At 37.1% G+C, this 9,981-nt stretch overlaps 1 protein-coding gene across 7 annotated transcripts in view; it reads right to left on the bottom strand.

Moving 5' to 3' along the window:
- Nucleotides 1–3,956: 3,956 nt before the first annotated feature.
- The window catches only part of JAK2 (Janus kinase 2), an 87,829-nt gene continuing 81,804 nt past the window's right edge, over nt 3,957–9,981 (bottom strand). For 4 of the 7 annotated variants that reach the window (XM_030257484.4, XM_030257483.4, XM_002195400.7 and 1 more), the window contains one exon: nt 3,957–8,105. In XM_030257484.4, coding sequence (XP_030113344.1) covers nt 7,998–8,105 — 108 coding nt within the window. In that variant the 3' untranslated portion in view covers nt 3,957–7,997. The remainder of the gene's footprint in view (nt 8,106–9,981) is intronic. The other 3 variants (XR_012052967.1, XR_012052966.1, XM_072922232.1) reach the window with 3 other exon arrangements.

The following is a 9,981-nucleotide window of genomic DNA, read 5'->3' as shown; positions in this document are numbered from 1 at the left end:
AGTGCCTCAATAGGACCTGTTTTGTCCAAACAAGCCGAAAGCAAAGTGCAGTATCAGAATCAGAATAGGATTCCTGTGGTTGCAGCACTCCTGGTATCATTACTCAGTGCTTAATTTATTGAAGGTTTTTCCTGTGTCAGCGACCCAGTGTAGTTTGCCTGTGACCATGTGCTTCTGGTACTGCAGAAGTCATTGAGCTCAGCAGCAGCTAGTCCTGACACCAAAGGCCACTGTTGAAATGCTTCTCTGTCAGTGTAATCTTGCATCTTTTTGTCCCTGCACCAAGAGATGAGCTGTTTCCCATGTAGCAATACAGTTTTTCCTCCTGACCTTTTTTCATTTGACATCACAGCAGTGGGCTGAGGGCTCCCATGCAGCGCCACGCTGACCCCAGCAGCCTTGTGCCCTCTGTCTCTCTTTGAGAGACAGCCCGTTATTTCAAAAGGCAAGTCAAAATTCCTGTCCTGCTGACACATGGTTACTGTTGACCTTGGAGCTTCTCAGTAACATGAGCAGCTGGTGTGTTCTATAATGGACTGTGGATAGCTAGGATGTCTTCCTGGTTTGAGGCATCCATCCCACAGATCCTTCCAGCCCTGATTCAAGGAACAATGTGGGCCAATTTACTTGAACAGCAAGGAACCTTTTCAGAACCTCTTAAGGTTTGTAGCAGTATGGCTGTACTTCGATTGCAGAGAAAATTCTGATTCTTTTCACATTGTCAGATTTCCTGCATTCCCAACATTCTTCTTAAATCTCTCAGTTCTAGTTCTCTTGAGTTTCTTCCACTCTGACTGAGTGCTGCATGAGAAAGTGAACTGTATGTTCATCTCTGTGTATCTAAATTAGAAGACTCAGAAACTGAACAGGCCATAGGAAAAGGCAGAGTCTTCTGTATTGTTCCAGTTGTCCAGCAGTCAGTCAGAACTTGTTTGCAGTGTCTTGCAACTGGGTTCATCGTGCCCACAGAGGGGTGCAGCTGCCGGTGCCAGGCACGGGAACAAACGGGACAGATCTTTGAGAATCCATTTATTACTCCCGGGGAGGGGGGCGGGATGGAGAGGAAAAGCCCAGGCAAAAGCAGGGTTGTGGGGTTTTTATAGGTTATTGCAAGGGTGGAGTTAGGGTTCAGGTCAAGGGAGGAGTTATTAGCAACACAAGAGGGGACAAATTCCTGTCTGTTAGGAACAGGGGCATTCCACAGTGGCCTGAGGCACAGGGTACCACTCCAGCCATCCAGTTGCGCTGCTATTTGTAAGCGCATAGTGCTTGCCTTGGCAGGTTTGGGTGAGTGTGATGTGATGGATCTGCCAGACCGCCCCCCCAAAACCCATAATTTTCTTTTAACTATCATCCACCATACCACAGGGGTTTACCTGCTTGATCTGCTGGGCTGCAGCACACATTTCACAGCGTCCCGGCTACAGGGAGAGTTTTCAGTCCTGTAAGAGCGTGATGACATGGTTTACTGCATAACACATGCATATCAATGGGGATATGGTTTCAGCAGCAAAAGCCAAGGATCAGGAAGAAGGGGAAGTGTGCTATCTCAGCTCTCCCTAGCCAAGAAGGTGTCAGGATCAGCCTGGTGGACCCAGCCCTGCTCCATCACCCCAGTCCCTTTTCTGTTCTTTTGAGCCCAGTGGAGTGAGTACCGTGGCTCTGGCAGAGTGGGAGCAGCTGTGCAGGGCCCAAAGCTCTAGCTGAGCCAAGCCAAGTCCCACTAGTGCTGGAGTTAACCACATGGGACCAAGCCAAGCCTGGGGAACAGCACCAAACACAATTGAGCTCGGCAGCCAAAAAAAAAAAAAAAAAAAAAAAAAAAAAAAAAAAGAGAGAGAGAGAAAAATAAATGAGCCATGCAACATGGACGATCTATTTTCCAAGTTTGTTTTGTTCCAGCTCTTAGTTGTTTTCAGACTGGTGGAAGGAGGGGACATAAAGCTATGGGCGCTTTCTGCATCTTACTGCTTTTGGGCACTAGCTTCGTGAAATAAGTTTTTTTTTGTTCACAGTGGTGAACACCCTTTTGTGTATTAGGTCTTCCTTGAAAGAACATCTTTCCCTCCCATTTGACAGAAATCACCTCCAGAGGCTGAGAGTTTCTGTCCTCTTCCCAATCCCCTTGTCATTGCCCAAATTCTGTGACAGGAATCTCAGTTGCTTGCCTTTGCTACCATCTGGTTTCATACCATGTGCAGTTTGAGTGGACACAGTGCTTTCTTGTCTGCTTTCCTCCTCCTCCCTGAGAATGCTGTCTAGTAATGAGCACTGTCCAACAAATAGTAGCCAGGGTCCAACAAATGGATGTCCCTCAAACACCATTTGATTCAATTTCCTTCTATTGTCTGTATTTTAAGATCTTCAAATTGAATGACTGAACAGAGAGGAAGATATCAAACATGGTCTGCATGTGTAACAAATGACAGAACAGAATACTTAAAAGTTTCAGGCAATCTTGGGTCTTGAACTACTGTGGAGATCAATATGTTTCATTATAATAAGGGACAGTAATAAGATTACAGTTGTGTCAGATGACTTCAATAAAGGTACCTGCCACCCGGTAAAAGACTCAGAAGAAATGGCAATGTGAGGAGAACCAAAAGCTAGATTAAGCATATCAGGAGAAAAAGCCATACTATTGCAGAGTTGTATCAGAACTGCCATAAATCAGACTACCCAAACAAGAATAGCAAAAAATTCCTGTTTAAGTTCAAAGTATCTGATCAGTACAAATATTTTAAATATATACAATCAATTTTATCTGGGTGATACCTTGTTGAATGGTGCACGGGGAAAGAAAATTATAATTGTTTCATCTCCTGTCATACAGCTGAACCATATCACTAACTTCTTAAAAAGAGCATGTCTTAAAAATGTCATTGTATTAGTGATTTCACTTTGACACTATAATTTGTCTACTCTTTTACTGAACCTAGACAACCCATTTTAACGTTGGTTTTTATATCATACAGAACAATTTTTACATAACTTTTAGAAGACTTCATTAAGAAATTGAATATTAACAAATAAATTATTTTAAATAGTTAAATTTATCTGAGTATCTAGCTTAAGGGTATTGCAATACATTTAAAATTGCAGTAATTTCTCCCCTACAAGAACTTCACTTAGCAAGAATAAGTCTATTATTGAATTTAACTAACAAGAACAATGAACTAATAATAAGCTAAACAATTACATCAAGAGCAGTTGAAAAAAGCACTATTACATGTGGATGTTGGATGTGTTCCCTGAGCTAGAGCTGGTCAGATTGATGGCCTTTTCTAACTATCAGGTCACTTTTAGGACTGCCTTCTTCTCAAAAATACTGATCTATAAAGTAAAAAAGTGAATCAACCTTAACACCTAGTCGGCATACAACAGCTTTCACATTGGAAGTGTGGCGCTTACACAAAAGCTTATGCAGATTCTTACCTCTGGAAGTATCTCTGAAAAGATCCCAAGTAACATTAAAAGTTGAATTTAAGCTTGACTTCAGTCTTCAAAACAAAGGACCTGCCATAAGGGTCCTTTGACTCTATTCACTTGTGTGCCAGCAATGTCTGCCAGAGACATTGCTGCATAAAATAATGTTTTGATAGTGAAATATTTTGATTGTTCCTAAACATAGGAAGTAATTTCCCTAATATTTGAAGACCAGAATAACAGACTTACACCCCTTGATGAGAATGAAAGGAAGTGTTTCTTCATATCAAATTAATTTGCTTAGTGAAAACCTTAATTAAAAAAGAGATTAAGAGCCCTCAGTCTTACTGTTTAGGTAACACCTTTACTTTGGTATACCTAAGTTTCTTCAAAAGAATAAATGCTTAATATGGCTATTCCAGGAAGGTCAGAAAGTTGTATGTGCTGTGTTCTACCTCAAACTGCATTCAGCAGTGATTTAAATTACACTAACCAATTTTAGTGTACAAAAGAAAATGTTGGTAGGCATGTATCATCCATTGTATTCAGTTTATTTTCACTATCCAAATGCAAAAAGAAACACACAGTTAAGTTTAAGGTATGGATACACAGTTTTCTAAAAATATCCCTTTCATGTTCTCTTTACTAAACCATGTGTTTAAATGTTTACATTTCAATCATAAGTGGCAGGTATCTTTTCCTCCTTATCACAAAGGGACTTTTTCTACTTTAATATAAAGTACTGTAAACCTCTTATTCAAAAAGAAAAATTCAGAACAAAACTTCTTAGTCAAACACCTTTTCAGAATTGTTGTCTGGCATGGCACAGCATTTAGTAGTTTATTTTGGTATGGTAATTATTGAAATTTTTTCAGCCAGGTTAGGTGTCTGTGAATATTTCAGACTTAAGGCAGACAATACACAGTTTAGAAATATATTAGCACATATTTGTCATGGTATGGTATTTTCAGTAGACATCAAGTTTTCATAATTTGTTGTGCATTTCACATTTCAGAAAGATTCTCCCATGCTGAACATCATTCTTTTTCCTTTACTCTCGTTCTTCTACACCTCTACTTTTGCTCTCAGAACTCTTAACCTCTGGGTGTTTGTGATCCTACATTCCTGCAAAGCTTGCTTTCTTTACACAGGGGTTAGATTTCTTCATACTTAATGCAATAACATCTTTTTCCATACATTTCAGGGCAGCTGGTCAACATCTCAACTAAATGCAACAATTAAAAATTTAATTTTGGGGGGAAAATATAATTCTTACATGTATTTTCACAGTTGTATTCATCAGCACATTTAACAACAATTATCTCAACTATGGAAGCTTTTAACCAGTATTAGGACTTGACAAGAACGTGTTTCTTTTCCTGAAAATTAATTTCTCCTCTGGCTTATGCAACATGACTGTTGCAAGTTTGTGGAATACTGTGTGGAATACATTTAAAAACTAACTTTGAAACTTAACATATTTATACTGATAGACAACAAATCAATACTACACAACACAATACTTGATTGCAGAGACTCTATAAGATACATTGTGCACTTATTAAAAAATTCTTTCACTTCCAATGTAAGTGCAAAGCAGTAGTTAATATTTTAATTCTACACTGAAGTAGCAGTCATGTATACATAAACCAGCACTTTTTCTATCAACAAAATAGGGTAGCGTAATGATTACACAAAAGTATTACAAATGCAATGCCAACTGAAGACATTTTCTAAAACCAAGTACTTAGTCTATTAATACAAATACAATGTAAAAATATGACATTATCAATGCTACTGTAGATCTGAGAGCTTTCAAAATACAAAATACAGTGTTTTTTGGCGGTGTTGTGGTTTTGGTTTTTTTTAAAGGTCACACAATTGGCACTAGCAAATTCAGCAAAATCACTACATTTATATCCTCAACAGCTTTTTGAGAAAGCCACCAGGTCTGCTCCAGGACCTAAATATTGACACTGCAGATCACTAAACCTCTCACAAGTCCTAAGCACTACTTGGTCCTATTCTCCCAGCTGAGAACACTAATCCCAAACGCTCAAGCCCTCTGCACAGGCCTCTGGTTCTTAAAAAAAGACTGTCTCTGACCCACACCACACAATTACACTGCAGTGTAAAGATACAGCTTTCTCTAAAAATGATATATTATTAAAGTAAAAAAAAAAACCAAAACAAAAACAAAAACAAACCACCAATCCCAAAATAAACAAAAACACTCCACAAGACACTTAAAAATCATCCTTGAATTCACCACTACATTTATGAAATCAAACAGACTATGTAATTAATCAAAATGTAGTAGAACAAGAAAAAGACCTTTAATTCACTTGAAAAATTAGCAGACTGGAAGATTTCTTCATTGCATTACACAAACTTCCCTGAGATTTTTACATAAATTATGTTTAGTCTACTATGTACTTGAAACCAGTGAGATACTGAGTGTTATATACTGCAAATGTTATGTAATTCCTGCATATATTATTCAGCTAAAATGCTGTCTTGATACTTTAAAGCTTTATTTCCTTTGTTACAAAAAAAACATATACACATAACTGAGACTACAAATGCAAAGACATTCTTTTGCACAACATTTCAAATCCTCAAAGCAACGTATAGAAATTGAGAAAACATGTTAAGTTGAACAAAGCACTTCAAAGTTCTTTGCAGCTTAAAAACTGACTGTGAAATTGGTTTGAAAAATCATCTATGCAAATGCTTGGTGGCAAGAACACTAACAGAAATAGTTTTAAATGCAATGGGCAGAGAGAAGGTTGATGCTGCTCTCCATATTTAGCACTCTCTTGTACTATAAAACAGTAATTTTGTAGGAGTGATTGTGGGAGAGAAACATCATAGTGGTACAAAATACTGCTATACTGGCACTATATTACACTAAGTAAGGATTTTTTTTTTTCTGGTAAGATAGATGTAGTTAACCACAAATATTAAGGAGGCTCCACAATGAAAGTAACCTCTGTTTCACCCACTGCCACAAATTTTAAAAAAGAACATTTAATTTTAAATAAAAGTCTGGATGTCAGGTCAGTTTGCCAAGCTGTATATCCCCTTAACTGAACTTCTCTCAGCGGAAGTCCAAAAAGAACAAGCACTATACTTTGCAGACAATAATGCTTAAGTAAAAACAAACAAACAAGATTATTTGAACTAAAAATAAACAAACCCTGCAATTATACTGCTTTGAGAGATGAGATTATCCCCAAGTTTTATGCCTCAAGGCAAAACCGAAGCATTCTCTTGTCCAAAAGATTTTCGTTACTTATTTCAAAAGCTGAATTATACAGCATTCAGGTTGCTCTGATCTCCTTCCAGTTCTCAGTAACTGGAATCATGTTCTTGCCCTCCGCTGAGTGTGGAGCAATTGCACTTGTAACTCCTCCTTCCAAACAGTCTCATGTTGAGTATTACGACAGAAATAAATACGCTTGGGCCACTTCAATACAGAACAGGCTTGATGTGGTTGTGACTGGCCATATCAGATACTGAGTTCTGTGCTGGAAGGAAGATATTAAGATGATCATCTTAACAGCAAAGTGAGGAATTGTGAAAGTGAGGGAATTTTCTAAATTTTTAATCCTGCTTTGAAAGTTTCAATTCTTTCACTTATGACTGCATGAAAACTACAAGGATGGAAAGAAAAAAAGAAGAGCATTTAAAAGAAAAAGCTAAGTATACTGACTTAGCTTTTTCTTATTTACACTGAAGACATTGCCTTGTGTAAAATGAATTAACTTCTATGTATCTTCACTTCTATGTGTTACCACTGTATCTTCAACTCTATAAAGGCATTCTAATACTCATCAAGGAAGGAGTAAGAATAAAAGGAAAACATCTTTGCTTTTTCATTTTTAAATTAAAATATTTGCATGGGTTAATAAGCTTTCTGTCTCTCCCAACGAAGCAAAATTTGCTCCCTTTCCCTCAAAGTACTTACAGTACATCACACAGCTACATCTCTTTGGATATACTGCTGGCTGATAACTGATTCAGACAGGCACAGCAAACCACTTCTGTTTTGTTACACAGAGAAGCCAGTTCTGCATCAACAATGAAAAAATCATGAAACTGTATTAACAGACAAAAGTCTTTGTGCAACACACAAAACAGGGTACCAAGTCACTATACACTCAGTGTAAAAGTATTTCTAGAAGTCTTTTCTGGGCATCTCCCAGAAAATGGAAATACAATGGTTTTTTGTCTCTTAGTTTCATCACATTTTAAGTCACCTCTTTTTCTTACTGCCAAGGTAAGGCAAATAATGGTGCTGCTGAATGACAACCCATTATTTAATTTAGAAAAATAATTTCTTTCCATATTGAGAATTTCAACATGTTCTCAGAGTAACAAATATACCCTGATAAAAAAGCCCTAGCAGGATTCCTCAGTATGAAGATTAAGATAGGGTATTTGCCACACAGATTTTACTTCCAGCAAGGATAAGATGTGTGCACATGTACATATGTCAAATATACACAGCTGACCAAGTACATTTTGGTCTGCATTCTGACTCATCCTCTAAAGGAGGCACAGTTTTCTCATCCACCCATGTTTTCCCTTATATGATCCACTCGCTGAGAAAGATCCCGAAAGGTGGGGCGCTGGGAAACATTATTGTTCCAGCATTCTTTCATGATAGCATAAATCTGGAGAAGGAAAAAAAAAAAAGAAAATTGGTAATAGGTAAACAGATGTCATACATATTCACTTGAAACTGGACTAAAAAACATCCAGCTTAACTTTACGCTTCCAAATAACAGCTGCAGAAGAGTGTGCCTAAACTCTTGCTATACCCATCAGTTTATCTGCTTGATCTCAGCGACAGCAAGAACCTAGGATAGGTGGCTCTGCAAAAGCTCTTATTATAAAAGGCAATTCTTTAAAAGTTAGCATGAAAATTCACTCAGCTGTTTTTTGAAACTTTTACAAGACTTATGTTATTTTGTTAAGCTTTTTATTTTTTTTCTTGCTTTTTTTTTGAAAAGCTCAAAAATGCTTTTACATGACAAGTACCAGTATGACCAGAAATCAGATTTACAAAGACAGGAATTCTAAGTAAGACTTCCCCTGCGAAGTTAACATATGCTTCTCCACATTTGTATATAAAATTCTTAATTATTCTTCATATATAATCAGAAATAAGCAAAAAAAAAAAAAATACTGTGCAAACTGAACCAACTTTGAAAAATATTTCCACTCTATGTTACATGGCAACAGCTTTCTTTCTGCCCAGAGATGTACCTGATACCTGGTCTCATACACCTTGCCAAGTGCTTCACCTGTACTCTTGTCATTAATTCAATCCAGATTGTTATTACCAATTTCTCATACTTTCAACAGTATGTTGCTTAAGAACACTCTGTAAAGCTATAGGAAAAAAACCAGAAACTGTTCCTTATCTTTCAGCAGAGTTGAAACACCTGCATTGACCAAGCTGCTTTAGAACTAAGTCTCAAGCAGCTTGTAAGCTGCAAGATAAGCTACTGTAAGCTACAGGTATCTAGAAGATTTATTATCTGCGATGACTGGCCTTCCAGGATCAAAAGGGGATGAATACACTTTCTGACACAGAGACATTTCCATCTTGCTTTGATATGTGGAGAAATGTCAGACACTGAAACCTTTGGGTTAGTTAAAATACAGTTTCAATAAAACAGATTATTTATTATCTTATATTATATAATATTTTAACACATATGACATTCAGGTTATCTACAAAAACCCAAACCTTTGCAATTCAACAGTTGCTATACTGGTACATAAAGTGAAAGAAAGATTCTTCAAAGACTTCTCTTTCCATTCTCTATACATTTTTTCTTCCCCTGTGGCTTCCTGCCTCACTTGTACCATTCCTTCTTTCTCCTCTAATAGACCACTTGACCCTGATGCTTTCTCTTTCACCAGTTTTAAATGGATTATTTCTTGACTTATTGTGTGCTTGACTTTAAAGGGATGCAGCAATTAATCTGAGCTGGCAGTTACATATGTAAAAAACAACTCATAACTATTTTCCTTCTGTTTTTTTTTTAACTACTGATTCACCTGCACAGCCCAAGCAGGTCAGTTTGACTGAACCAGGCTTTGTGCACCCTGCTCTGAAGAACAGAATACTACAAGGCTTAGGAGTGGTATGAAAGTATTTTTTAAAGCATCTGGTATATAAGTAAAACCAAAAGAATGCTGAATTAATTTATGTACTCTGAGGACAGCTTTACAGCTATACTTTAGTATCTACAAAGAACATGAATACAAATTTGAAGACCCTGAACATAGAAAATCTGATTAATATACTTAACTGTGCCTATAGTCTGTATGTTGAAAATGCCTGATGGTGAATAATATACATTATGAACATGAGCCTTCCACACTTGAGAAGGGAACAGTAACAGAAAGGCAGTAATCAAGATAAGAAGCTCTTTAAATCCTGGAATTAAATGTGAAAAACTTTAGGTGTATATTAAGATGTTTTTGCTGAATATTACAGATTGCAAAAGAATCCAAAGTTCACAGCTTTGAATAAGA

Source organism: Taeniopygia guttata, chromosome Z (genome assembly GCF_048771995.1).
Source record: "Taeniopygia guttata chromosome Z, bTaeGut7.mat, whole genome shotgun sequence".
Classification (NCBI taxonomy): Eukaryota; Metazoa; Chordata; class Aves; order Passeriformes; family Estrildidae; genus Taeniopygia; species Taeniopygia guttata.
This window is presented reverse-complemented; position numbering and strand designations above follow the sequence as displayed.